The 27,541-nt window shown below is 53.0% G+C and overlaps 9 protein-coding genes across 9 annotated transcripts; 6 read left to right on the top strand and 3 right to left on the bottom strand.

The window, feature by feature from the left end:
* Positions 1-1,708: 1,708 nt before the first annotated feature.
* Positions 1,709-2,727, top strand: A1O5_04507 (SHO1 osmosensor; the record flags this gene model as incomplete). The annotated part of the gene is made up of 4 exons (XM_007745112.1): positions 1,709-1,795; positions 1,848-2,003; positions 2,051-2,173; positions 2,224-2,727. The coding sequence occupies 4 exons, from the start codon at positions 1,709-1,711 to the stop codon at positions 2,725-2,727; spliced, it is 870 nt and encodes a 289-aa protein (XP_007743302.1).
* Positions 2,728-4,679: 1,952 nt separating this feature from the next.
* On the bottom strand, positions 4,680-5,573 carry A1O5_04506 (uncharacterized protein; the record flags this gene model as incomplete). The annotated part of the gene is made up of 2 exons (XM_007745111.1): positions 4,680-5,357; positions 5,424-5,573. The coding sequence occupies 2 exons, from the start codon at positions 5,571-5,573 to the stop codon at positions 4,680-4,682; spliced, it is 828 nt and encodes a 275-aa protein (XP_007743301.1).
* Positions 5,574-7,437: 1,864 nt separating this feature from the next.
* On the top strand, positions 7,438-8,583 carry A1O5_04505 (uncharacterized protein; the record flags this gene model as incomplete). The annotated part of the gene is made up of 3 exons (XM_007745110.1): positions 7,438-7,619; positions 7,678-8,230; positions 8,281-8,583. The coding sequence occupies 3 exons, from the start codon at positions 7,438-7,440 to the stop codon at positions 8,581-8,583; spliced, it is 1,038 nt and encodes a 345-aa protein (XP_007743300.1).
* Positions 8,584-9,239: 656 nt separating this feature from the next.
* A1O5_04504 (uncharacterized protein) lies at positions 9,240-10,063 on the bottom strand (the record flags this gene model as incomplete). The annotated part of the gene is made up of 3 exons (XM_007745109.1): positions 9,240-9,622; positions 9,683-9,920; positions 9,977-10,063. The coding sequence occupies 3 exons, from the start codon at positions 10,061-10,063 to the stop codon at positions 9,240-9,242; spliced, it is 708 nt and encodes a 235-aa protein (XP_007743299.1).
* An 883-nt stretch (positions 10,064-10,946) lies between these two features.
* Positions 10,947-13,329, top strand: A1O5_04503 (uncharacterized protein; the record flags this gene model as incomplete). The annotated part of the gene is made up of 4 exons (XM_007745108.1): positions 10,947-11,066; positions 11,151-11,239; positions 11,294-12,242; positions 12,298-13,329. The coding sequence occupies 4 exons, from the start codon at positions 10,947-10,949 to the stop codon at positions 13,327-13,329; spliced, it is 2,190 nt and encodes a 729-aa protein (XP_007743298.1).
* Positions 13,330-14,078: 749 nt separating this feature from the next.
* A1O5_04502 (aldehyde dehydrogenase (NAD+)) lies at positions 14,079-15,825 on the top strand (the record flags this gene model as incomplete). Its single annotated transcript, XM_007745107.1, has 4 exons — positions 14,079-14,581; positions 14,645-14,960; positions 15,033-15,395; positions 15,484-15,825. The coding sequence occupies 4 exons, from the start codon at positions 14,079-14,081 to the stop codon at positions 15,823-15,825; spliced, it is 1,524 nt and encodes a 507-aa protein (XP_007743297.1).
* A 1,651-nt stretch (positions 15,826-17,476) lies between these two features.
* On the top strand, positions 17,477-18,814 carry A1O5_04501 (uncharacterized protein; the record flags this gene model as incomplete). The annotated part of the gene is made up of 1 exon (XM_007745106.1): positions 17,477-18,814. The coding sequence occupies one exon, from the start codon at positions 17,477-17,479 to the stop codon at positions 18,812-18,814; it is 1,338 nt and encodes a 445-aa protein (XP_007743296.1).
* A 2,985-nt stretch (positions 18,815-21,799) lies between these two features.
* On the top strand, positions 21,800-23,682 carry A1O5_04500 (uncharacterized protein; the record flags this gene model as incomplete). The annotated part of the gene is made up of 3 exons (XM_007745105.1): positions 21,800-21,945; positions 22,002-23,067; positions 23,137-23,682. 3 exons carry the CDS (start codon positions 21,800-21,802, stop codon positions 23,680-23,682), a joined length of 1,758 nt encoding a protein of 585 aa, XP_007743295.1.
* A 1,267-nt stretch (positions 23,683-24,949) lies between these two features.
* A1O5_04499 (uncharacterized protein) lies at positions 24,950-25,464 on the bottom strand. The gene is made up of 2 exons (XM_007745104.1): positions 25,372-25,464; positions 24,950-25,290 (listed from the first exon to the last, which is right to left on the bottom strand). Exon 2 carries the CDS (start codon positions 25,276-25,278, stop codon positions 24,967-24,969), a length of 312 nt encoding a protein of 103 aa, XP_007743294.1. The 5' UTR covers positions 25,279-25,290; positions 25,372-25,464; the 3' UTR covers positions 24,950-24,966.
* Positions 25,465-27,541: the final 2,077 nt, after the last annotated feature.

Below are 27,541 nucleotides of genomic sequence, written 5' to 3'. Positions count from 1 at the left end.
GTCGATGCGAGCATTTCTATCCATCCGTCTGGGGGGGCAAATGGGTTCTTTGTCCGAAATGTGGGAAGAAGGTGCACATGTAATTGCTTGTCCTTCTCGTTGTGGCTGAAGGATCGCTTACCCGCCCCTCGTCCCGAGAATAATTGCACGGTGGGAATTGCGGGAGCGTGCATGTGGCGGTGCCAGGACCATTCTTGTGGAGACATTGGGATTGGTCGAGAACGATGGATCAGCAGCTGCCAGGGGTAGAAGCGTGTCTTGTCCAATCGCCCAAGTCGGCGGGTCAGGCACAGGACCCAGTTTCATTTCGACAAAAATGCGAGCGGAATAGAGGACACCCGAGTGTCAGGGCCAGACAAGCTAGGATTTGCAGGGTGGAAGGCGTGGGAGACCGTGTCAGAACTGGTGCAAAGCGTCGTTCGCAATAGCGTACATCAACCGAACTGGACGGGCCCACGAAAGAATTGCAAAATGGACGATACCTGTAGAGATTGTTCAATCTTGGGCCAAATTGAGAGGTTGCGTGCCACAAAGCGCTTTGCATGGAGCGCGTGGCGTGTGTGACCCAGACGCTGTACAAGTGGCCAACCGGCTGCGACGTGCCATTGATCCAGAGCCGAACGAGGAGGTTGAGGCTAGCTAAGTGGCGTCTATTAGGGCCTGGTGCAATTGAGCAAATCGAGGCGCTCAGAAGGTCGGGGTATGCCAGCCCAGGACGCCATGGAGCAAGGATGATAAGGAGGAGCCGATGCAGGATTTGCTCCTGGAAGGGAGAAAAATTGGAAATCTCGAGGCAGAAGGGCAAGGACTGAATCTGGTTGATCAGCGCAAGGGGGTGGAGATTCGAGCAAGGTGGGCAGGGTGGGTGCTAACCACAAGTGAAACGTGTTGCAGGCGCAGGGCTCCTGGGTCTTGGATGGCTCCGTGGGCGTCGTTGGGTTAAACGATCCCCATAAGGTATAGGCGGGTTCCCGCGAAAAGGGCCCCCGAAGAACCTAAGAACAGAAAGGGAGGGGGTTCTCAGGGCGAGTTGGCTGGCTGCTTGCTCTGGGAAGGTACCCTTGGAACCTCTCTGCGTCTTCCTCCTGAACTCGATTCCTCGCTCCTCAAACCACCACGGCCATCTCTTCGACCACCACTACACCATCCTTTACCACCCACACTCGTTCAGGCAACACCTTTCAATCGTCCCCGAAACTTCTTCCAAACCACCTTTTATTCTTTTCTCACGTTATTCCATTCTTTGTCGATCGCTACCCTACCCTTTCGCCGCCTGCCGTCATTCTGAATCTGTTATCCACTCTCTGTTCTTCTTTTCGTAGCCACCAGTCACAAGATATTCGCCTCCCACATTCTGTCGATTGATCGGCGGCTGTGGTTGTTTGCCTCTCTGGCTTTCGATTGCTCCTTTATCCGGCACACGCCATTGCAGACCTACCAAGTCCCGAGAGACTACAACATATCCCTACCGCACGCGATCTCGACTTCATACAGCTGTCCTGCGCTCGGATCAACCCTCAACCCAGCCTGCGCCTGGACTTCGGACCTCGCTCGCAGTCCCTCACCTTATTAACTATTCCCTCAACCATTTCATCCGCATCGACCTGATTGCGCTGGCATCCCCATAACGAGAAACACCACTGCCGTTTGCTGACCCTTCATGCCCTCATACGGATCACTACACTCTCCCTCGTTAAAGAAAAACAACATGTTGGAAGCTCGAAGAGGTGGTCGAATTGATTTCGGCTACATCGTTGGTGATCCATTTGCGTTGGCTACCATCTCCATTGGTTTGGTAAGAGACTCAAGCTGCCTGCACCAGACCCTGGCGCTGACTCCAACGACAGCTTGCTTGGTTGATTGCATTCATCGCATCAATCATTGCCAATATCCAAGATCCTTTCCCTAAATATGCTTGGTGGACTGTTGCGTACATGTTATGCTGCATTATCGGCATCATCATTGTCTTTGCTACGAACTCCACAAACACATACAGCCTCGCGGTATGTTCTTGAGCTCGTCTACATTCGGCTCGACTAACAGCCATTAGATTGTTGGATACCTTGCGGCTGGCCTTGTCATGACAACATCTGCGGTCAATTCACTCGTCTACCAACCACAGGGCGCCATGGAGGCTGCTGCTGCTGGCCACATTCTGCTCTCGATGGTGGCGGTAAGTTGATAGCTCGTGTCTTTTTTTTGGTTGTCGGCTGACTTGTCAAGATTATCTGGATTTTCTACTTCGGTTCTACCCCTGCAGCGGCCCATCGCGAGTTCATCGATCAATTTGCCCTGCACAAAGAACGCCAATCCTTCCGTGGTCCCCCACAAAGCATGACCAATGTTTATGATCGCCCTCAAACAACTGCTTCTGCTCAACCTCCTCAAATGTACACCTCGGCACAACTGAGCGGCTTCGAGACCTCTTCTCCTGTTTCGGGATACCCAGGCGGACCTGCAGGAGCAGCGGCTCGGGCCTCTGCACAACCGGCAGCCAACACAAGCAGCACCCCCGCTCCAGTCCAAGAAGTCAGCCCGCCCACTGAGTACCCCTACCGCGCCAAAGCCATTTACAGTTATGAGGCCAACCCAGATGACGCGAATGAGATCAGCTTTAGCAAGCACGAGATTCTCGAAGTGTCTGATGTAAGCGGCCGGTGGTGGCAGGCCAAGAAAGAGAATGGCGAAACGGGTATCGCACCGAGCAACTACTTGATCCTGTTATGAAATCACACATATCAAGGTTAAAACGGATCTCAGGAGAGGTTGTCGCTATGAATGATGGCGGGTTACCATCAAGGTTCTCGACATCACACTAATGACCGGATTTGATGACATTGTATCCTTCTCTTCTGTGCACATGACTTTCTGGACTCTATGGAACTACATCATGCAACCTGGAAACGGCATTGTGGGTACCATATGAAAAGCGAGCTTGTGCGTGCTCGATACCTTCCCCTGGTTAGACGGACCCAAAACAACAGACGGGATTGGAATCTGTGGGTTGGCAATAGGAGCCTTTGTGGTATTGGTTTTTCTTCAACTGGGCCACGAATCGAACGGTATGGATATGCCCTCAAGGGCTTGTACAGGCGTTATGGCGCAAGACCGGATGGGGGCGAAGTGGTACGAGCACCCTGCGGGCTCTGCCAAACTGCAGTGTTCTGGGGGCGGGTTTGGGCCTGGAATACCCCGACATTTCATTTTTCTTCTCGATCGATCAGGATCACGACAACGGCAAGCAACACGATCGACACCCGTTCTCGGTCAGAGTCGGTTTTGGAAACATACCATATGTCAATGATACATGGGCGGATGGTACGTGACTGAAGAGCTTGGGATTCTGAACTTTTACGAATCGCGAGCCTGCAAATTTTGCAATGGACAAAATGAAACGTATCGTGATTGAGCTACTTGATTTTAGCAGGAAAGAGTCCGCATTTTAAGCGATGAGATGAGCAGTAAAGAACAAGATAGCCAGGAAGAGATAACAGAGGACTCGAATATGGAAACCGATCTTCGGTGTAGTGAAGGCTTTTCCTATACCTTTTGCTGCTCTTCTGCGTGCCCACTGCCTGTATCGGATTTCTCATGAGCGCGCCGGGAGAGTCCGGTTTGCGAGAGCCTGCGCCACTCACTTCCGCAGTGGGAGAGTACTTAAGTACTTATGCACCATGGAACTATGTAATCTGTCCTCGCTGTGTTAGTATGCGGATGGACAGGTTTGGTACTGTGTACAACGTACTCCGTACCTTGCATGGTCCGCGGAACTAGGTATGTAGGTACCTCCATAGCACGCACTACTCGACGCAAGATTCGTCATCACGAAACGAAACTTCGAACCTCCCTCCTACCCCTCCGACGGGCCACCCAGCCACCATACGTATGTGCATGCGTACTGACTCCATACAGCTAAGGGTAAAAAGGTACAGACGGAGTAAGTACCGAGCTAGTATATGCTTCAGCTGTACCTACTTAGTGTTCGCTCGGTATATTCGTCTGTACCTACTCTGCATACCTTATAGATATATGTTCATAGGTATATTTATATATAGACAAACACCTAGCTGGCTAGATATACGGCAGCCTATGTAGCGAGGCCTTTCTAGGTATCAGCTTCACAAGCATATTAGCCATGTATCTAGGTATGTACTCCGCAACCCTAGGGGCGGTATACATGGTACATGGGTAGACCCTTCGAGAGGGCCACGCAAGCAGGTTCGGAGTACGAGGACTGGGTATGAGGACGATGCGGTGTCATGCCCCCAGCTCCATTCTCCTCCCTCCGCCTCCAGACCTAGACCTGAAGCCAGGATAAACTACCCAAGACACGAGTACGTAGACGGTCCAGACGAGAGTACAAGGAAATTAGAGGGGAATCCTCCACAGGCTTCAGACGAGCGTCGGAGCATGCGTGGTGATATTTGAAACGTGGGCTTTTTGGCTTGACCGTGATGACATCCATACCTCAACTGATTCCTTCCCTTCTAGTCTATTTAGGATTCCAAATTATCCTACTGACATACCAAACCCCTCCCTGTAAACCGAAAGGAGAAGCGAAGAAACGCTCGAACGCTTCAACCGTCGTAACATAGAAGGCACAATGTCTTTACACAGTCCCAAGGTACTTGTTTGTGTCGAAGCACAGAAAAGAGAAGGAAGACAAGCAATGAGATTCGTTATCGCCCTGCTAGAATAGGTTGGTTCTGTCCACTGTACGCCCCTGGGTTGTAACTCGTGTTGTAATCATGGATACCCAGTCCAGTATGGTTCAGTGGACTCGTCGGCTGCTCGGCCGGCATCTGTGCGAGGTCATTTTCGTGGTCGTTTTGGCGGATCGGGGCATATGCATCATCGAGAGAAGGCTTCTGATATGCGTATTCTTGCCTTCCACCCGCACCGGGGTGTTCATCGAAGTCCTCGTCCTCATTCCGCATATTGCTTGAGAAAGCATCCTGCGTCTGCGCAGAGAAGTCGTTCTTGCCTCCGGAAGCAGGCAAATTCTGAGGCATCATTCCCGTCCTCTTGAACGTCATAACGGCTCGAAAAGAGATGAATGCTGTAGCAACGAACAGCAGCATTTCAATCACGCCGAACACGATTATGGTCTCAGACAGCTTGCAACGCCCGGGACTGCCGTACTTAAAATTATCGCAGCCTGTAACGTTCTTGTCCGTACTCTTCCCTTTGCCCTTCCCCGCAGAGACGTAGCTGGCGACAGCAGCCCAGGCACTAAGCCAGAAAATCACGGCCAGAGAGTCAAGCGCGGCGAAAGCATAGACGTTGGAGAAGCGGCGGGCACGGGACCACATGGGGACCATTACGAGGTAGATTAGGATGGGTATAGTGAGCCAGCACTGCAGGTAGATTTGCGTTAGATTGTGGTCAAGACCGGACAGTTGGCAGTGGGTGACGGGACTCACCAGGCCAAAGTACCAGCCGACTCGGCCATCCGTTGTGCCAGGTCTTGTCAGTAAGGCGATTGTAAGAACCCAGGCAAGGAAGAGGACGGCCGCCTGGCTCATGTGAATGTAATTCTTGATCTGGCCGAACTGGTCTAGTTGGAGCCTCATCTTTGCTCGCGATGCCTCAAAGTGCGCTTGTGCGAGAGAAGAGACTCGAGGACGAGGATATCCCAAGGGCGTTCGATGAGCCGCAGTTCAGAAGAAGGGCGCAGCTCAGGCTGGCAAAGTGGCGATGTGTTTGCCTTGGTTGTGTCACTTTCGACTTGGGTGAGATACGAGGTCAGGCGGAAGGTCTGTTGCTCGCAGGGCGAGGACAAGTAGGACCCTTGCTCAAATGGGAAAGAAGGACCAGCAAAGGGTAGGTATACAGATAGCGCGCGCTACGGAGCACTGTACAAGGAATTCAAAGGAGTGACGATATATTTGATACGAGTCAAACGCCGGGTTAGGAAGCGGTCACAACAGATCGAAGACACGGCGCAGCAGGAACTGAGACGCGAAAGATGGGGCGCAGCGGCCGTGTGGCGTTCCAACCTGTGTAACTCGTAAGGCTGAGGCTCACCGTGCCGCTTCAATATTCGACTCGAGTGTATTCAATTATGTACATACCTCGTACTATCTACTGTATATACTCCATACTTATGTCAGTCCGAATTTCGAGATGGTGTTCAAGAACCATGTCTCCTACCTACCTTCCTGACCTGCTCTAAGTCGACAGGCTTCTTGCTGGAAACTCTTCATATCCATTCTCATTGGTCACAACCCGTCTGCTGCGAGTGGAACAATCCCTACCGCATGGCCCCAGTACGCTCTGGGATTGGCACGATCGGTTCCCCGAGACTCCAAAGTCCCAAGACCTGCATACAGATGGGGGTCATAATTGGCATTTGGACCAAGGCTGGGGGATTTTGTGAACAGCCCTCCTCTTTGCTTCCACCAAACATTGCTCGGCACCAATAACCGGTTGCGATGCTGGTTGATGGCTCTAGAGAGGCAATGCACAATAGGGTCGCCACACCGGTTGATCTGTCCTAGGGTTTTGACTGCCTCGTGCAAGTGGTGGGAGGCAGGCATGAAGGGGTAATTGTTGGCACAGGCTCCTTAGCAAGGCTGATTGATTTGCACATGAAAAGGTTGCGGGTGTTGTTTGGTCCCCCTTGTGATCGTCACCTAGGCATTCCCTTCAAACCAAACGTTGGCGCTGAGTGGTGCGCCCAGTGACATTCACACGTCGATTGTTCGTGAATAGACGTCTCAACCGTGATTGGCGTGCCATTGTCTGCAAGGCATCTCTCTCGAAGAAGCCAGTACGTCGGTATTGTGCGGGTCGAAGGGGCGCCTGCTGTCAGGTACAAACTGTGCATGCAAGCCATCAGTGAACAGTGGAGAATCAGGAGTGAAGACTAGCTGCACTGGGGAAGGAGCCATCACCTTGGACACGCGAGACGAGCGCAGGGAGTGTTGGTGGTGTGAATCTTCCAGTGGCGACAGTCTGACATTAATGGCTGTTGGGGCCTTGGGGCCTACTGGGCCTACTTGGTATTAGGTACTTTCTTAAGTAGTATTCTTGGGGCTTGTTAATGTCCGTTAGCGCCACCGGATGTCGCCCGCGCTTGCCCTTTTCCGGTTCGCTCCCGCCCGCTTGGGCCCGCCGATTCGTCACTTCCGCGTCACTAAATTGCGCCCACCGCTACTGCCGCTAAACAATTTATTTTCTTCTCGGCCTGCAGTCAAAAAGGCCCCTTTGGAATTTCCCTTCCTTTTGTTTCTCATCAACCAGTTCATCCTTCAACTGATCACAACCCGTGCTCATCTTCAAAACAATCCTTTGAATCTAGGGCACCCAGCTACCCTTCCCACCCCTCCGTCAATTGATTCCCAAGGCAGCCTCTAGCTACCTGAGTCAAGTTCCCTTCCACAAGTCCACATTTTTAACCACTTGTCAACTCATCCAACTTGTGCCTCAGCCACAATGTCTACTGCCGTCGACAACCTTGCCGAAAACCTTAAGAACGCCAGCCTTGAGGATACCTCTGCTGCCAACAACGAGAGCGTTCTGGCCTCCGCAGCCGAAGGTCGTCGATTGTACATCGGGAATCTCGCTTATGCGACCACTGAGGCGGAACTCAAGCAGTTCTTTTCTGGCTACGATGTGTAGGTGGCAACTGTCCAGATTTTCCATCTGTCCGTGTGACTAATCTTGTTGCAACAGCGAGTCAACCTCCATCCCTGTCAACCCCCGCACCAACCGCCCCGTCGGCTACGCCTTTGTTGATCTGAAGACTGCAGAAGAGGCGGAAAAGGCCATCGAGAACCTATCGGGCAAGGAGATTCTTGAGCGCAAGGTCTCTGTCCAAGTTGCCCGCAAGCCAGATCAAGCCGCAACCCCTGAGGGTGCCGCCGAAGGTGCTGAGGCTGACCGCAAGAGAGCCGCTGGACGCGGTCGTGGTGGCCGCGGACGTGGCCGAGGTGGACGTGGCCGTGGAGGTGCAAGGGGCACTGCTGTAGGTTATGCGAAAAATCTGCGACCTGAAGAACGGACGACTGACTCATTACAGGAGGCTGGTGCGCCTGCCACCGAGCTCGCAGAGACCCTCCTTCCCTTGACAGACGTCACTGCCGAAGCCAACAAGGCCGCTCCCGCAGCTGACGCTAAATCTCGAATTCCTCGTCCCCCAAAGCAACGAGGTCCTCCAGAAGATGGCATCCCGTCAACCACCAAAGTCATGGTTGCCAACTTGCCCTACGACCTGAGCGAGGAAAAGGTATGGACCGCGAAAGCCAAACAGATGGTCGCATGCTAACGCTTGTTTAGCTCAAGGAACTCTTCGCTGCCTACCAACCCAGCTCTGCCAAGATTGCTCTGCGTCCCATCCCACGATTCATGGTCAAGAAACTCGCAGCCCGCAACGAGCCTCGCAAGGGCCGTGGCTTCGGCTTCGTCACACTTGCATCCGAGGAGATGCAGAAGAAGGCTGTTGAAGAGATGAATGGCAAGCAGATCGAGGGTCGTGAGATCGCTGTCAAGGTCGCCATCGATAGCCCAGGAAAGGAAGATGGTGCTGAGATGACTGAAAATGGTACCAACGGCACGACCGAGGAGGTTGCTGCTGCTTAAGTGAAGAAAGCTAGCACAGACATTGACCGACAAACGCACGCGACAAATGCACAAAGATGAAGGAAAGACGATATCCTTTTAGCAAGGTATGCTATTATTGGCAAGGAATGGGAAGGCTTAATTGCTTTTTCCAACTGCAGCTTGAAGAAGCGATGCCCGAGGCTGAAATATCGGAACGACTAGTCAAGGGAGGTTGATGGATCAGCCCACACGACAACCATATCTTTCTTGCCAAGGTGGCTGTATCTTCCAATACCTTAATAATATCCACTACCAAAAGTTCAAAGGTTCCGCTCGACTTTATATACCGCAGTTACGGACCAGTTTAATGTTGGATGATCTCTCTTTCCGCCCAAACGGGGCCTTCCCGTAACCCCCCTGATTCCTCAAACCCTTCTATCGATCCCAGTTTTCCCTGATCCGTACCTCAACAAAAGTCATCTTCCGTTTCAAGAGCTGGGTTACCCCTTGCCTAAAAGATATACCGAGTACGGTGATCTGACCTCTAGCGAGGGAAGTAAATTGGGGATTCACTGACAAGTCGAAGCATTCATGCAAGAGTAAGAAACAGAGCTCAATTCCAGAGTGATATCATATGGAAGAGACCCAAGGACCGTTCACCGCCGTGGGCAATTTCAGTCTTCAAGATTCCAGCGCTATCGCTTGCTAATTGCACTGACAAGTGCATTGCCTGTTGCTGTAGCACTCATAGGGTTCTGGCCGGTAATCAGTCGTCCACCCTTCGACACGGCGACACACTCGCCCCAAGGCCTGTCCGCTTTAATATACTTCCCATTACTGAGTTTGTTAAGCTCCGTCTCCAGCATGAACGGCATGAACTGGGACAATCCAATTTGGTCCTCCTCGTCGTTGGAGAAGCCTGTCACCTCTGCATCTGCCACCAGGTAGCTGCCATCCGAGAGTTTGACGTTGACCAGGGCAGCGGAACCGTGGCAGACGGCGCCGACAACTTTGCCGCTTTCAAAGAATTCTCGAATGAGCTGGATCGAGTCTGCATCCGTTGCAAGGTCGTACATCGCTGCTCAACTTTTAGCAGGGTGGAGTTGTATCGGCTCGAAGAAAACACGATAGGACTTACGACCGTGGCCTCCCACATAGAAGATTGCGACGAAGTCTGGGGCCTTGCCCAAGAAATTTGAGAGCTTCTCTGTGTTCTTCCAGAGAGCAGATTGCTTCTCCCAGAACTGACTAGAAACCTCGTCCTGCTTCCAGCTTTCGACCGAGCCCGGGTCAACAGGTGCTGCACCACCTGCTGGGGATGCCACCGTGATATCCGCGACCTTTTGCAGTTGGTGATACGGGTGTGCGAACTCGGGCTATGGATTACAGGTGAGGACTTTCAACGCAGATGAAACGTGGAAAGGCTACCCACCAGATACCAGCCAGTAGGCTTGCCGGACGTGCCCAGTGCGCTGTGAGATGTTAGGACGAAGAGTACACGAGGCTTTGAGACAGACATTGCAACGAAAGATTCAGACAAGACCAACAAATCGTCGGATTGATGTTTGATGATTCAAAATTGAACCCCCAGCTGCAAACAAACGCCTTGGTTTATATTGCTGAGGCCCTGAGGGGCACCCAGCTGCCCATGCTTCTCCGGCAGAGATTAACTCCTTTTGAGTCGGCTTTGATGTCGTGATAATCAGCAAGGGGCCAAGGGCACTGGATCAAATTCAGGCCTCGATCCACAGAACCCAGACGATTCATGCACCAGCCAGCAACAGCAAAATCTGTTTGTTATTTTCGAGCCTTTGTCAAAAATCGATTTCCCCATCCAATGAACCTCTCGTCCGTAAGTTGCGGGTGGAGTTTGGGTAATGTAAGAACCTCAACCCTGCAGAGCGGAGCTTCCGTGATGACACTTCGCCCTTCGGATAGTATCCGTCCTCTGCGTGTTGCAAGACGCTCCAGGAGATGAACCGGATTGAGACTATCACGACACATTTTGATCATTGCTCGGTGCGGTTCGGTTCAATTGCTTCACCTTGGAATCTGTGAGGCATTCAACAGAAGACAAGATCGATCTCCTTGACCATAACATCTCTTGGCCGAGCTCATACACATGTTGCCACAGCAGGGGGTTTTCTCGGGATATGGCCCGCCTCGGTACTCAGCCTTGTCCACAAAAACATGCAATACGTCAACGGAGCGGCCGTGTTGAGCAATCATATGATGTTTGCAACGAATTCTTTGGCAAACGCATCATCACGTTAGCGGCATGGTTGCAATACCACCGCATTCGAAGACGCTGACAAATCGGGCCTTCCGCAGGATAGCGGGAAGCATCCATGTTAAATCGGACTGCATCCGTCAAGTCCCATCTTCATTGCGCAGTTAGCAACATGAACGATGCCGCAGTTGAGACAACTGATGTCTCACCAAGTCAGCACCCACAACGGCCGTGCAAAGCGCGATCACGTATCAGCGCCGCCTGCGTACGATGTCAGAAGCGGAAAATTCGGGTAAGTCCTCTCGCTTCTGGCGGTTTCACCCCTAAAATGAATACTAGCTGTGGCGCCTGGCACGGAATAATGACGGGTCGCTAGTGTGATGGAGCATTGCCGGCTTGTGGTGCATGTCGAAAAGCAGGAGCGAATTGCGTGGGTGGGGGAACATCTCGAGATATCCCTCGAAGGTGAGCTAGCTGCACATATGGGATTGTCACTGGAATTAATCGCTTGCTATTCAGCTATGTGCACGACTTGGAGGCTCGAGTTGCTTGGCTCGAATCCATTGTTCGGGAAAATATTCCCAGTGTCGACCTAAACAGAGGGCCACGTTTTCGATCCCATGGCACACCTAGCAGTCGATCTAGGGAGGCCGATCTATCTCAATCTCAGCATGAAGATGGGGCTCACGACAGCTATTCTCAGGACGACGAGTCACTTAGCGATATCACACATCAGATTGGACTCGTCTCCGTCGCCACGGGAGCAGATCTCCGTTACCTGGGCCCTTCCAGCGGATTGTTTTTCACCAGATTCGTCTTAGCCGGACTGGGACGAAAGATCCAAGTTGAGAGACAGTACCCGCCTGAACCTACGAGGGATCGAGAAACGATCCCCGCCGATCTCCTCATCATTCAACCCCAAGAGTTGCCGTCAGATCACAGACATGCGCGGTGGTTGTCCCAGGCGTATTTCGAAAACGTTCACATGCAATTTCCCTTCTTGCATGAATCTACATATATGGAAATCCTCGCACAACTGTATGCTGGTGCTGAGGTCGGGCCAACATGCGAATTTCAGGTTTTCATGGTCCTGGCAATCGGTGCCACTATTCTGGCACGCCGAGCCAAAGTACCCCTATGCGCGGAAGGCTACTGCGCTTCGGCAATGAGTCGGCTCGATAACATCTTCCAAAGGGCGTCTTTCACAGGGGTTCAATGCATCTTGCTTCTGCAGATGTATACCATGAACAATCCGTCATCTGGACTGAGTCTCTGGTCTCTTCATTACCATTGTCTGGCATGGACAATAGAGCTGGGTTTGCAGCGCAATGCTCCCAGAAACTTATTTTCTGTTGTCGAGCGAGAGCTGCGAACCAGAGTTTTCTGGTGTGTTTACACGATTGATCGCATCCTGTGCACTATCATGGGAAGGCCACTGGGGTTAATTGACGAGCAGTGCGATTTGACGGTGAGCTCCATGACCCTGATCGTAACTGTTTGCCAATCAGGACTAACTCCCATAGTTACCTTTGGATACCAACGACAAGGATCTTGAATCGAGCCAAAAACAGCCCGGTCAGAGTATTGACTCTCTGACGAACTTGTCCAGTGCAATCCACCTCTTCAAGCTTGCAAGATTCAACTCGGAAATAAAATGTGTCTTGTACTGTGTTGGTCGGCAATACCCACCGTACACGCAACCAGCTACCAGTGATGTCGCTCGATGGAGAGAGGATATGTTGAATCGACTTCGGAAATGGAAGGAGGATATCCCGCGACAACCAGAAGGCAGCGAACGGTGTTATATAAATCACCTCTGCGAAATCAAATACCACGAGCTCATCATGCTGGTTCTCCGACCGAACCCTGTTTTCCAGCATCCCACCAAGGCAGCTCTCCGCGAATGTTTTGCAAGTGCCATGAAGTGCAGCAAGCTCTACCACAAACTCTACACCGCCAACAAGCTTCATTACAGTTGGATCAGCGCTCATTCGCTTTTCCTCTGCGTTATCACCATGTTTTACTGCGTCTGGACACCTAATGGAATTGCTGATGAAGTCGAAGCCGAAACACTTATGAGAGCGCTAAAATCGACGTCCGACATTCTCAGCGCAACAGGGGAGTACTGGCCAGAGGCAAATAGGAGTCGTGATGTGTTGGACCGCATCTCAGCGGCGACAATGTCACGATTTAACCCGAAGTATTGTGAGGCGCAGAGCGCCAAACTAGACCCAAGATCACAGCCCACGCCGCAGATCTCGACGAACTTGGAGTTAGAACGACCATCCGATGCCATTGACGTCGACCTCGTCTCTCCCGATTTCCAGCCGCTCCAGTTCGGGAACTCAAATATAGGGAACGAATACTTGTCCCCGTTCTACGAGGTCCAGGCCGACTCTTTCACAACCACCGACATGTTGTCATACTTCATAGGTTCTGGCGGAGATGGCAGTCCGAACAGTGCTCAGACGATGGGGGAGTATTACCCCAGCGTGGACGAAGTGATACAGAACTTCTTTGGCGATGGATTCCAGGGGACCGGGCAAAATCAGTAAATGAACTTGTGCCAAAAGAGAACGGGAAAGGTGGCCTGGTGTCAAAAATCCATTATTTGCCAATGTACATCAAGATCGTGTTCAATCCAAGAGTCGTGGTCGTCTGTTGGGTGTTCAATAGGCATTTAATACACCGCTGATGCTATATGGTTGAAGCAGACCACAGGTAAAAAGTAGAGTGACTCCGTCGATTCGTAAAATGAACTCCTCCCAAATTCACCTGTTCTACTTTTGCTATATTCCCTTGCCACACAAAAGCGACGTTCAGCCGGCGATGGACAATACTGAGAGACGAGTCCAACCCGCAGTTCGACTTCAGGTACCTTTCTCGAGACCCGCTTAGGAAGGATTACTCAACGAAAGTCTGTTTCCAATCTGCCAGCATTCAGTCAGGAACAACGTCATATAGTTTGCGGGAGGCTCCGGCCCTCAGACGGAATCTCTCTGTCAGGTGTTCTCCAAAGTCTCCCACCTCCATAGTCTCTAGGATTTCATCGACGGATGTGACCCGCCTCCGCTCTCGATGCTTTTGTCATCCCTCGTTTGTGGGGTAGCGACCTAGCCATTTCCTTGATGGCAATTGTGATGTTGGCTGATGACCGGGCAGCATAGCATACAGACGCAGATATGTATATATTAGCAATGTGTCGCCTCGTCCCAGGCTTTTTCGGTTCAGCAATTGTCCCTTGTACTTTAATCACTTGTTTCTACCAAAGTCTAACAAACAACCCAAAGCATCATCATCAGAGATGGCTGCAAGCGCTCCCCCCAAGTCTGTCGTGATAAACGCCAAGGAGATATCGATCCCCACCGGTCTCTTCATTAATAACGAGTTCGTCAAGGCGCTTGGTGGGAAAACCTTCGAAGTTGAGAACCCAGCCACTGGGAAAGTACTCCTGTCGATCGAAGAAGGCCAGGCCGAAGATGTTGACCTGGCGGTGAAGGCAGCCAGGAAGGCCTTTGACGGCGGGTGGGCTGACTCGGATCCGGCATGGAGAGCGTCGCTGTTGCACCGCCTGGCCGATCTGATGGAGAAGAACCGAGACGAGATGCTCGCCGTCGAGATGGTCGACAGCGGTAAACCTCTCAATCAAGCATCGACCGTCGATCTCCCGGCCTCTATCGGCACTCTGAGGTACTATGCAAGTTGGGCGGACAAGGTCTATGGAAGGACCGCCGCGACCGTGCCCGGGACTTTCACATACACGGTCCGAGAGCCCATTGGGGTGTGCGGTCAAATTATCCCCTGGAAGTACGTACCTTGCCCATGTCGCTGAGAGAGGAATGGGCGCTGACAAGTTACCCCCCATACCAGCTTTCCACTTATGATGTTCGTCTGGAAGATTGCCCCTGCTCTGGCAACAGGCAACACAATCGTGATGAAGTCGGCCGAGAGTACGCCGCTGTCGGCCCTCAAAATGTGCGAGCTCATCCGCGAAGCTGGATTTCCGGCCGGCACGGTCAACCTGGTGTCTGGTTTTGGTCCGACGGTAGGGGCCGCCATCGCGAACCATATGGACATTGACAAGGTCGCGTTTACGGGGTCTACTGCGACGGGACGTGTAATTCTCAAAGCGGCTGCATCGTCGAATCTCAAAAAGGTCACGCTCGAGCTCGGGGGCAAAAGCCCGGTAAGCCAGCCCTCTCGACTCCCACCCTCTCGCCGTCTCTCAGGGAAAGAGGATGAAACTGACGTGCCACAGAACATCGTCTTCCCCGATGCAGACCTGCAGAAAGCAGTGGACTGGTCGGTCCTCGGCATCGACTTCCATGCTGGCCAGGTGTGTCATGCCGGAACCCGCATCTATGTGCACGAGGATATCTACGATGCCTTCCTCGCGGCTTTCACTAAGAAGATGGCCTCCATCAAGGTCGGAAGCATCTTCAGCAGCGAGACAGACCAGGGCCCGCAGATCAACAGGTCTCAATACGACAAAATCCTCGGGTACATTGACATTGGGAAGAAAGAAGGGGCGACGCTCCATCTTGGGGGCAATCCGGTCTCCAAGGACGGCGGCTACTTTATCGAGCCCACCATTTTTACAGACGTGACTCCAGAGATGAAGGTACGCATAGGACCTCACCCCCTCCTCTGAGGGACAGGCTGTTTGTGCTATCCACCCTGCACAAAAGCTGACGGTGCCGTGTTTGCAGATCGTGAAGGAAGAAATCTTCGGCCCCGTGGTCGTCATCGCCAAGTTCAAGTCCGAGGACGAAGTGATCGTGGCCGCCAACGACACCAGCTACGGCCTGGCCGCGGGCGTGCACACGAACGACTACCAGCGCGCGCTGCGCATCACCAAGAAGTTGAGGGCCGGCACGACGTGGGTCAATATGTTCAACTTCCTGCACTGGAGCATGCCCTTCGGCGGATACAAGGAGAGCGGTATCGGGCGCGAGCTCGGCGGCGAGGCCCTGGACAATTACACCCAGGTCAAGAGCGTCTTTTTCAATATGGGCATCCCGACTCCCACCCACACTTCTTTTGTAGCATAGGCGTCGAAGGCAGCAAATTGCAGAAAGCACATTCTGTTTGAGCTGGCAGGTGGAATCTAAGGAGCATCTAGGAACGAAATCTAGATATTATGCAACATATAATGATCCATTCTTCTGCAGCCGCCATCGACGGAATTGTAGGTGAACAATAACTAGACAAGATTCTCCGAAGGAACAGCCACTGCTACCTTTTCTGTCGCAAGGCTTTGTGGGGCAAGGCTGTAGGGGAAAAGGGGGTGGAGACTAACCGAGTTCAAGCCCCCCCAGAACCCCCTCCCTAGCACCAAACTGGGCAGACCAGGTAAGCGCGGCGATATAATCTCGGTTGGTATCAATAGGCGTTGGTTACCAAAATGCTTCACTTCTGATCTCGGTATCGTCTGTGGCTTGTTAATGGTCCCCAGTACAAGACTGTATTCTCACGTCATTTCAAGGATCATGCTCTGCTTCCCGCAGCGGAGGCAGTAGGAAAACCGGCTCGGTGCTGACCGCGGTGCGGTTCCAGAGCGCACAGTCCATCCTGATGAGCCATCCCCTCGTATTGCACATTGTCAACCCCCCTCCCCGAGGACTTCAGAAAAGCCAGATCGAGACTTTTGGGTTCATTTTGACAGATGGCGCATGACTGCCTCGTACTTGGGTCAAGTTTCTGACCTTGGACCATTACCACGTCCGTCAGCGACCTGAACGGGGCGGCCTGAATGAGGCTATATTCCCCAGCGAGGCAACCCGCATCAGATGGCGTCAGCCTCACCACCTTCCAGTCGGTCCCATCTCAGAAAGGGTGAGTTGCCCAAGGAATATCTTTCAGGCATCTGGTTACACTACCGAACGAGCGCCTGTGTGCCTCGCTGACCGACAATTACCTGTATTGAAGCCCCGTGAGGCAGTCTGGTAAGGCCAGGTCAGCGCAGGTCAACGGTGAGCATGCCTCAGCCTCACCAGGATCCCTTGCTTGTTGATGTCCACACCAGGCTCTCAGGATCGCCGGGATGAAAACGAGGTGAAAATAATCCGAGACTTTGGACCGAAAGACACGATGCGCATGGCCAGGGCAGCCAACTAGCATCGGTCTGCCGACATGACATTTTATTGAATATGGACGATCAGAAGAAAGAGCTGGGCGATATTAGGATTTGCTGGTAGTCATGATAGTTGGAGCGCTTGCCCAAAGTCGAAACCGATCCAAGCAGAGAACGCCCGTGGACTTTGTTCTTTTTCCACACTTCCACCGCCCAAACCTTGCTAACGTCAGTTACTGGAGACATTCTCGTCTGGCCTGCAAGACGGTGGTCAACAACACGATGCGTAAGCCAAGTTACCGTGAGAAAGTTTGTCGAATCGCCATCAGCTGATTGAGATAAGAGGACACTGATTCGCGATCAGGGTGGTCCTTGTCGCGATCCTAGCTAAGACTGACCCCCTGAGTCGTTTGCAAGCTGAAAATCAGACCACATGGCTGTTTGGCCTCGATCCGAAGTCCTGCTTGAGGCCTTCACGTGCAATGTGCGCCATGGAAACGGTTGATCCCTTCTCTACCAAACACGAGCTCGAAACGGATGTCATTTAAGACCTCGAGGCTGCCCTCCGTTTCTTCTCTCCTTCCAGACACAATCCATTTCACCCAATATTGAGGCATCTGATAGCAGTCATGGTAACACAGACCGTCTTGAACGGAGTCAACGCAGTCAACGGAGTCAACAGACTCTCCCAACCCCCTGAGATCTCGATGCCGTCGATCCATCTGCCGTCCAACTTCAGGATCCAACCACAAGATGAGAGGCTCAAGCGTGGTTTCGAGCAAGGCAGGCCCCTTCTCCCACCGGGCTCCCCTCCGAGCACAACAATTCCACCGCTCAGCGTGCTTTCGAACTTCAGCGGCACGTTCCATGGGACTGGCTTCAACACCATATTCCGACCGAACAATGGAACCAGTAGTAATACCACGTTTCCCAACCCTGTCTCTCCGGCTCCGCCAGCAGTACCGAATGACAATACCCTGGAGCTCAATTTGACCCAGGAGACGTTGGCCTTCGACCAGGCTCTCGGCAATGTTCCAAACCGTGGGTTTGGCACACAAGGCGACATCTTCCTTAACGGCGTACCCTACCGCCAGACCATCAACGATGTGTCCAATCCTGCCACCGGTAAAGGAGATGGTACTCCGTCTGGTATCCATTTTGAGCCAGGACTGTGGATGCACATCCCAGCTACCACTTCCGACCCCATTGTTCCCGAGTCGCTGAACCGTATGGGCTCCATCCCCCATGGTACCACGATTAACGCTCAATGCCTTGACCCCACGTCCACTGTCGGCATTGTGGATGGACCACCGACGATTCCAGCGGTGAATATCACACCATCCGCCGTCGCGTCTGGAAAGTCGATCCCCTTCCCTTCTCAAACGGCGGCCAGCACAGACACAGCCCGCTTACCACAGGACCTAACCAAGTTCATCGCGGCTAGCACAATCACCCAGGCCATACTCACCGACCCGGCCACCGTCCTACGCAACGCCATCGTGGGCCAGAATATTACTAATACCATTTTCTTCACTGTCTCAACCACTCCAGCGACACCTGAGCTCGGCGGCGGCACTGCGAACACCGGGTTCCTGATCGGAGCCAGCACGGGCACAAACACCGGTCCCAACGCCCAAGCGACCGCGATGACGGCGACCTTCTGGATCGAGACCGTGCAATACGAGCTCCGAGTCCCGGCCTGGAAACCAGGGCATCCCGCCATGGTCATCCAAGCCCCAGTTCCAGCGGGGAATACCAGTGGCGTCCCCACGCCGACGTTCCTGGTCCACCCGCCATACGAGATTTCCAAGCCGCAGACGATCACAGTCTCGGCGACTCAGATCCAGTACTCGCAGCTCGTCAATCTCGTGTTTGCGGGGCTGGTCTGGCCGCATTCGTCCCATGCGACATTGGTGCCTCTAGATCCTGTGCCTGTCCCGGCCTCGGCGTTCGCCAAGGTGAAGTAGGGAGTGGCCCGCTAGTTGTAGGTAATGGGGGGAGGGATAACATAGTGAAGCTCAAGCGAATAGAAAGACGGGCAGTGGGGAGGAGTGCCAGAGAAGGAAGAAGAATGGTTGTTTTAGCACATGCGCTTGCTCAAACGCATCTTGGGGCCGCCTTCAGACGGCCTCTCATAGTAGCGGACAGGGAGCTCAAGCACCCAACTGTCCTTAAAGTTTCTTTTTAACCACACCTACCTATGTGTAGAGCAAGAATTGTGTACCTGAACTTCATTCACCATGTATTTCGACTTTAGGTGTGCACTGAGCAGCCTGGCCGGAAGGCCCACGGAGTCCCGCCAGCCTAGGTAGGTCCCTAAGGGGCGTTGTTGAACAAGTAACTCTGATGACACATCATAGTGGTCGGGATCTGGTGCTCGGTATCCAGCGGCTGGTTGCTTGCCGCGTGGGGGATATTGAAGTTGGCAAAGACCATCACTGACGTGTTTTGGCGCAGGCCTGGATATTGCTTGGTTCATCAGTCCGGTTTCAGCCAAAACCTCCTTCATTCTCGAATGGGCTGTGAGAAGCGAGGAACCTGAGAAAGGATTTGGTGAAACATTCTGACCGAGTCTCATTCTTGTCCTACCATTTCAAGGATGAGTGAAGTTGTCCCGAATTCACCCTGACCGGTCTCCCTCCAGGCTCCCGGATTTGAGGTTTCTTCCTTGGATGGCCTCAGTTCCCGCTGTTACCGACAAGGCAGATGAGGCATCAGATAGAGCAGGTCTTTAGGACACTGCCCGCGAGCATCAAGCATCCTTTGCGAGCGAGCCTGAATAATGGCGACGACCTGCTGAGACAATCTAACGGAGGAGCAATTCGGAACTCATGGAGAGAACAGGAGCTCTCGAGCCGTCAGTGATGGCCCCAATCTCGGAGGGCAGGTGATCCGAGCACGTGATGACCTGCGGCCTCTCCACCCACAAATATCGCCCCGCCAACTACTGATTACTGAGTAATAGCTACTGTATGTACATACAGAATGGACCTACAGTACGTCCTCGGTACAGTAGCAATCAATCGATATGATTCGGGACCTTTCACCCTACGATCGGCCCCGGTGTTTCCGGCTGCTTCAAGTTCCAACATTCTCTTGCTACGGGGCTTCGTTCAAAACAGGCGAAGGCATCGACGATCTCAATCACAACCTACTTTTGTGTTGCTGAACAATCGGTCGATGCCCTTCTGCCCTTCTGCCCTTTTATTATTTTCTCCGGGACTTAGCTGCAGTGCGCTACGTGATGCAGCATGCCTCTGTCCTATTTGTTCGGACACTTCGACCACATGCGACATGGCGGCCTCGTTATTCATCAGACTGCATCGAGTGATTAGGGGCGAGGAGATGAGAGGCTGACGAGCTGCACATATCCTGGTTCATCCCTCGCACGAAGGCTTCGCTGGGATCTGCCCAGGGCCTGCCAGGCATTCCCAGACTCGCCTCGCTCTTACTGCGCCGGGTAAAAGTGGGCGGGCTTACTATGCCGGGTAAAAGTGGGCGACAGGCAGTCAACAAGTCCCGGCCATTTCGCTACTACAATCATCCAGCGAACCTACGGGAGAGCGAGCACAGAGCGAGCATCCATGCTGAACTGCCCCCAGAGCCCCTTTAGGCCATATTCAGCGACCGATTCACTCGCGAACCTCTTAAGTTCATGCAAATACTTCGCCTTTATTCCAAGTACCGGGGTAAAGTTGTGCTAGGACAGACTAATGTGTGACTTGATCGATGTACCTACTCGGAGCCACTCAGAAATAAGTCCTAGTACACGTCCTGGCTCGATGCGGAGAAAGGTGCAGCATGGTCAATCATTGGTGTTCATGCTCCATGCTCTCATCATGGCGGCTTCTTTGTTGACCCTTCTTCCATCGAGTACACCCACCTTCAAAACATTTTGCAATGGGAACAGTCACTTCCCGTGCTGATCCACCGCATATTCATCTCTCACGCCATATATCATACCAACTGGTCAACAAAACAAGCATCCCCGCTGACGAGGATTGTGGGGCCTGGCGGTACCGACAAACTGACGGCAAGGCAAAGAATGATCCGTGATCCGTGCGACAAGCTGTCTCCACTACGGATAGACTGACTGAGTGAGTACTACATGTGCGGAAAATTTGCAGAGCACTTTGATTCGCAGGAGAAAATGCAGTTGACGTATTGATGGCGCGCGAAAAGAAGACTAAAATCGATTGCTGCGAGGCTGAAATCTCGCATCCCAGGACCATTCCTTGAACAGGTAAGTCACGGATGAATAATAGTATCGAAGAGACACTATCCTTAGGTAAGTTGAGCCATAACATTCATCTCACGCGAAGACTGCCAGCGACTCTCGAAGAATGGATTGCTTCTCTCACGCAGCTCGCACGAGTTGTGGCACTGGGTTCACTTCTGCTAAGCTCCGCTGTGCGTCGACGGAAACAGCTGCAAGCCTTGTGCCCAAACGGAAAGGCCGGCCTTTTTCACCTTCAGCTTCCCACTTGCCAGACCTGATACCAACTTTGTCCTCCTCTGCACCATGATGGATCCTGGGACGGAGACTGTCCCCGTTGAGGCACGCCGAAGACCTGAATATTGTCCAACGGCTCATCCATTTGCCTACTCTGAAATGCAGTCGACCAGGACTTTCTACCACGAGGCGCTCTATATCGAGACAGCCCTTTGAATTGGTGGGAGGGCCTTGCAGATTCGCGGTATGCAACGGAACCTTGTCCAAAGAACGTATAGACGACGACATAATGTTTGGTCAATTCAACCTTACAATGAATGGCGTCAGATACGGACCTGGGCCAGGTCTGAAGGTATAAATGAGAGCCACGCCTTCGAGGTATTTCACCTTGGACACAGTCATAAGTCTCGTGCCCTTGGGCCTTGAAACCATTAGCTAAACAGCTTACCAACACAACCTCTTCCTCTACAAAGAACTAATCTCTTCGGTACTAACCATAATGGTGCACCCCGCCACAGCTCCGAAAGGTGCCCCTCAGGCCTTCGACTTCATTGTCGTCGGAGGTGGTACTGCTGGTTGCGTTGTTGCTGGCCGTTTGGCCGAGAACCCTAAGGTTTCGGTGCTCGTGATCGAGGCTGGGATCAAGTATGTCGATTGCCTTTGGTCTCTCAGTATCGACACCCGCGGCTGACTTGAACTAGCAACACCAACGAAATCCCCGAGATTTCCACTCCGGCCCGTGCGTTTGAGCTGCGAGGCAGTCAATACGACTGGGGGTACAAGACCACTATGATCAACCGACCGGACTACACACGAGTTGAGAAGCCCAACACTCGTGGTAAGATGCTCGGCGGTAGCAGTGGTGGTAACTACTACACCTGGGTCCGTGGTAGTGCGGCCACATTCGACGACTGGGCCGAATATGGAACGGATGAATGGAACTGGGAGAACACCGAGGAATACTTCAACAAATCCACCACATTCCATGACGACAACAAACTCTACCCAGCCGACCTTGCAAAGATCGGCAACCGCGGCGGACCCCTTCATATCTCGCATTCGGACTTAATTCCAGAGTTGCAGCCTTTCCGTGACGCTCTTGAGAAGGCCTGGGTAAGCAAAGGCCAGGAGCTGACCACCGATGTCTACAGCGGCGTCCAGAAGGGTCTATTCAGGTGCGTCAACAGCATCTACAAGGGTAAACGATCCACGGCGGCCGTCTTCATCGAGGGAAAGGAAAATGTGACACTCATGTCCTCGACGATCTCCAAGAAGATTGTCTTTGAAGGCAACAAGGCTGTAGGTGTCACTGTCATCGGCCCCGACGGCCAAGACTACACCTTCCGCGCCAAGTACGAAGTCATCGTCTCTCAGGGCGTGTTTGAGACCCCCAAGCTCCTTATGCTTTCCGGAATCGGCCCCAAGGAACACCTTGAATCCAAGGGCATCAAGACCCTCGTCGACTCGGAGCACGTGGGCCAGAACCTCTTGGACCACCCGATCTTGTCCCATGTCTTCAAGATCAAAGACGGCTATGGCCTTGACAGCCATCTCCTGCGCGCCGGTCCTCAGAAGGACGGCGCCATCGCCGCCTACAGGAAGAACCGCACCGGCCCGTATAGCAGTGGTCTGCTCGAGCTGGTCGCCTTCCCTAGAGCTGACGAGTGGTTCGAGACATCCAAGGAGTACCGTGAGTACAAGGCTAAGAACGGTGGCGTCGACCCCTTCGGGCCTGCTGGCCAGCCGCACTTTGAGGTCGACTTTGTGGTAAGTCATACCATCAAAAGAATCCCCTTTACTTTTTGATGGCCAGGAACTGATGTAACATCTGCGCAGCCAATGTTCTGTGACGCCTTCCAATGGCACTTCCCCACGCCTCCTGAGGGTGACTACCTGACCGCCATCGTGGACCTGATGCGCCCTCTGTCGCGCAACGGCGAAGTCAAGCTCAACTCGACCGACCCGACCGAGCAGCCGTACGTCAACATCAACTTCTTCTCGCACGACCTGGACCTGATCGCGCTGCGTGAGGGCGTGCGCATGATCGACGACATCGTCATGAACGGCGAGGGCATAAAGGATCTCATCGAAGGCGACTATCCCTGGCCGATGCCGCGCAACTCGGACGAGGCCATGATCCGCCAGATCCTCGAGCGCTCTCAGACGGGCTTCCACCCGTGCGGCACCGCCCGGCTGGGCAAGGACATCAAGCAGGGCGTCGTCAACCCAAAGCTGCAGGTCTACGGCGCGTCCAACCTGCGTGTCATCGACGCCTCCGTCTTCCCCGTCATTCCCGACTGCAGGATCCAGAACGACGTCTACATGGTCGCGGAGAAGGGCGCTGATCTGATCAAGGCTGACTATCCCAGCCTCTTCAAATGAACGACGATGAGCAGGAGCGGTGGCGGTAGCAATCGTAGTTCGTCGCAGGAGATTGGGAACGTGGGAATAAGTAATTGACTACATAGTTAGTATCATCGTGGCAAGCCGGACCTGAGATAGGAGCCTCATTGTAACATTAGCATCAAACCCATTCGTTCAGTATGATCTTTCTCTTTCCATTTCCATTTCCCTCCCTTCCCCCTTTTCTTTAGGTCTACGTCTCCCTCCTAGTTTCTGTCTCTCGGCACTTTCCTCTCTTCCCCCTCCTTCTTTGCGGCGCAACGCCCACGCAGTAGACCCCTTAACGTTTATAAGAAAAAGAAAAACAAAAAAGCCAAACAAAAAAGCCAAACAAAACAAAAGAGAATGCCATGCCGTCCCCGACCAGCCTATCAAGAGCAGGGAGCCACCCGCGACTAAACCGCCGCCTGCCTCCGGCGCTGGAGGGAGAGCGAGAGCGAGGGCGAGGACACCGCTTCGTTCGGCGTGTCTCGAAGCTAGCCGGAAGTGGTTTTCTTGGGGCTCTACCTAAGCGTCGCTGCTGGCTTCCCCCGAAGGAGAAATCCAGCACTCCAATCAGAGGGCTCCGTAACCGACCACCTAGGTAGCCAATCGGGAACCTGATTGCGAATTGTGTTTGCACAGCGAGATGCCGGAATAAGCAAGTCGACTTGGTCTAGCCTTGTACATACTAGCCGTTCCCATCCACCACTCGGACTAAAGAAGGTGGTACTGTAACCTGTGGTGTTGTAGTATCAAAGAGGCAAATCCCTTCGAATGCCTTTGTACGGTAGCGGTCTCCCCCTCCTGTGGATGCGGAATCTCCATGGTGGGGATCGCGGATCTCGTGTCGCGCCTGCGTGGAGAATATATGGACGACAAAGCGGAAAGAGAGGGAGGGCAAGGCAAGGCAGGGCAGGATAGGACATGGTGTTAAAGGCAAGGCAAAGTAGGCAGGATCGGATAGGGAAGGGCATGGTCAAGGCCGGCAAAGCAAAGCAGGGACGATGGATGGGTGTGTTTGGGACTTGATCTCTGGGCGCGTTGTCGCCCATCTACCATGTCTCGCTTGCATAAGTGACCAAGAAACCTTCTTCTGAGGAAAAAAATGAAAAAGAAAGAGAGGGAGAGAGAGAAAAGGTAGACTTTGCTTGCCTACCTCGTAGTACTCCGTACTTCGTGACATCGTCGCTTCAATTATCCTCCTCCTCCGCTAACGATGGGCCGATATCTCTATCTCCTTACCGTGCGGAGGAGGCTGTCGCCTCTACTTAAGGAGCACCCTCACCTCTTTGAAGCCATGCTTCGGAAACGGGACGAAAAGGTCATGTTTGATCTCGACGTCGTCGCTCGTCGTGCCGAAGAGCTCGAAATCCCCCAGTGGGTCGGGGTTGCTGGGGCCGCCGAAAGATGCCGGCGACGCAGAAGTACAGCTGCGCGTACGCCATGTTGATGCTGACGCACTGCCGCGACCCCTTGGAGAACGAGCACAGATCCGAGCTCAGGTGCTGCGGGTCTGCAAGCCAGCGCTCGGGGCGCGAACTCGCACGGCGGTGGGAATTTGGAAGGGTCGAGATGGATCAGGCCGCATGACATGCCGACCGGTGTCTGTGTAACAAGAAAATCTCAGATAATGTTCGCTCTTCTCGTCGTCGCTGGAACATGACTCCTTTGCCCCGTGGGACTCACATTCGGTGGTATCTTCCACCGAGTCTCTCCGTCGTCGTAAGTCAGGATCTCATCTGGACAGGATCTTTGTAGTCGCGTGCAGACTCCGAACGAACGGCAAGATGGATGGGGAAGGCGTGCTCCCTACATACATCCTCAGCCTTGCGCGCCCACCACGCGGGTCTGGTCTAAACAGACCTTACGGACCCACCACAGGATTGTTACCTTTATATTTTTACTGTGCTCAATTCCTGTCACACAAAGACTCCCTTCCACGACTAGGGCGATACCGAGTCCGAATGAGCCACGATTCCTCCATCCAGTCCAGGCCCTGTCAGGTCGAACTAGCACCGGGCTGGCAGGCATCAGGGCCTCGATTTGAACCAAACCGACGACATGATCTGGGTCTTGTCAGAGCGAACTAACAATAACGGGTTAGCAGGCAGCAGGACCCCGATTCGACTCCCGCACCGATCGATTCAACTGTATAGAATTTGTAGTATAACCGGCCGAGAAAAACCAACCCGCAAGGGTGAGTTTCGCTTATCACAGACCAGAGGTTGACTGTTCTGTGTTAAGTTTTTGCACTTTTTGTTTTCTGATTTTAAGCAAAGTCCTTCTTGTATCACAGCCGTCTGGAGGGTATATTAATTCTGCTTGTGTTCATAATCTTGCCTTCACCATTGCCGCAACACATACCAGATACGGCAGCTTTTCCAGGTGTCTGATTTCCACGTCGCTCGTTATGTCTGGCAAGGCGGACTCGAGTTCGTCGCGGAGTTTCCGCATCACCTCGGCCTCCTACCACAGACGCTCGGTTTCCCTTTCAGAGTCGGGCAAATGGCTGTCGAGGAGGATCGAGTCAAAAATGGTCGTATTTGAAGCGGCACCCGCGGCAGGTTTCTCGCCCCTCGCTCGCTTGGCCTTGATTTCATCGATCTGGATTCTCATCTCCTTCGCAGAATCACGGTACATTCTGTCAGCCTTTCGTGTGTCACTACACTGCAGTCTGGACTGCCGAAGACCCGGGTGACCCAAGCATACATGTCTCCACGTTTTGTACCGCCAGCATAGAGCACAGGAAGAAAAGCAGGGTCGTTTACATGGAGGTCGTATAGGCTGATTCGAACAATCGGACCCACAAAGCTCCGCGGCACCAATAAGCGATGAGGCAGCAACAGCAGCAACAGCAGATATGGGAATCTCCGAGACGGTACTCACAATATTGATCATGCATGTCCCGGATCTTAAACATGTTCTGTCCGTCTGACAACATCGTAGTAGGATTCGTACCACGGTGTCAAGGCTGCAAGCTTCGGGCCGGGGAATCAGGCTGGCGAGCTGAGAATGAGTCGACAGCAGGGCAGCCCGACCGAGTACAGCAAAGGAAAATGGGCCCATATGCGGTCAACGTAGACAACATGATACCGGGCCAGAACCAGAAATCTGCAGTTCCAGAAGAGTCCGCGGAAGCGAGCGACACAGCTCGCTCCATCCACAGCCTATGTAGCTAACGAGGTTGCCTGCTTTTTCTCAAGGTACGGGTCCCATGCAAGGGTCTTGCGTCAACAGCTGGTTTATCGGGGAACTCGAAGGTGCATGAATGGGCGTGGAGTAGTTGATGAGCTGGCAGCGTGGAGGAGAAGGACGAATGGGGAGTTGCAGATGGTTGGCGAGACTGGTTGGGTTGGGGCGAGGCTAGTGAGGCTCGCTAACTATGCATGTCGCTTGGTCGTCAAAGGGGCCAGGGGGATGACACGGAGTCGATACCTCAAATCAAGTCCGCTTTTGTGTTCGAGAAGGATATCAGCCCAGCAGCTTCTCGTTGGCATTTGGGCGACAACCATAAGCCAATATGGACATGTATAGGTCAGTTGGCCAAGGAAAACCAGCCTGAAAGTTAAGACCCTTACCAACTTTAACCAGCTAGTTGCCGGTATATACCGGGAGTATGAATATGCTTTCTATTGTCTTCGGATTCCAAGAGCTGTCGTGGTCCTCCTGCCCTGTCCCTACATCATTGTTGTGTCCGTATGCCATGTCACAAAAGGGCTAGCTGGCTGAGATTAGTGATGTAAGGATAGCTCTTATCCCTGTCTTCCCGCTGAACATGGCTGCACTCTTTCAGCCTTGTCGTGATCGGATAGAGTCCTCAAGGGGATCTCCTTATCACAGATGCCGACTCTTTTGG

Source organism: Cladophialophora psammophila, assembly GCF_000585535.1.
Source record: "Cladophialophora psammophila CBS 110553 chromosome Unknown aczJe-supercont1.6, whole genome shotgun sequence".
NCBI lineage: Eukaryota > Fungi > Ascomycota > Eurotiomycetes > Chaetothyriales > Herpotrichiellaceae > Cladophialophora > Cladophialophora psammophila.
Note: the sequence above shows the minus strand (reverse complement) of the source record. Positions and strands in the feature narration are given on the sequence as shown.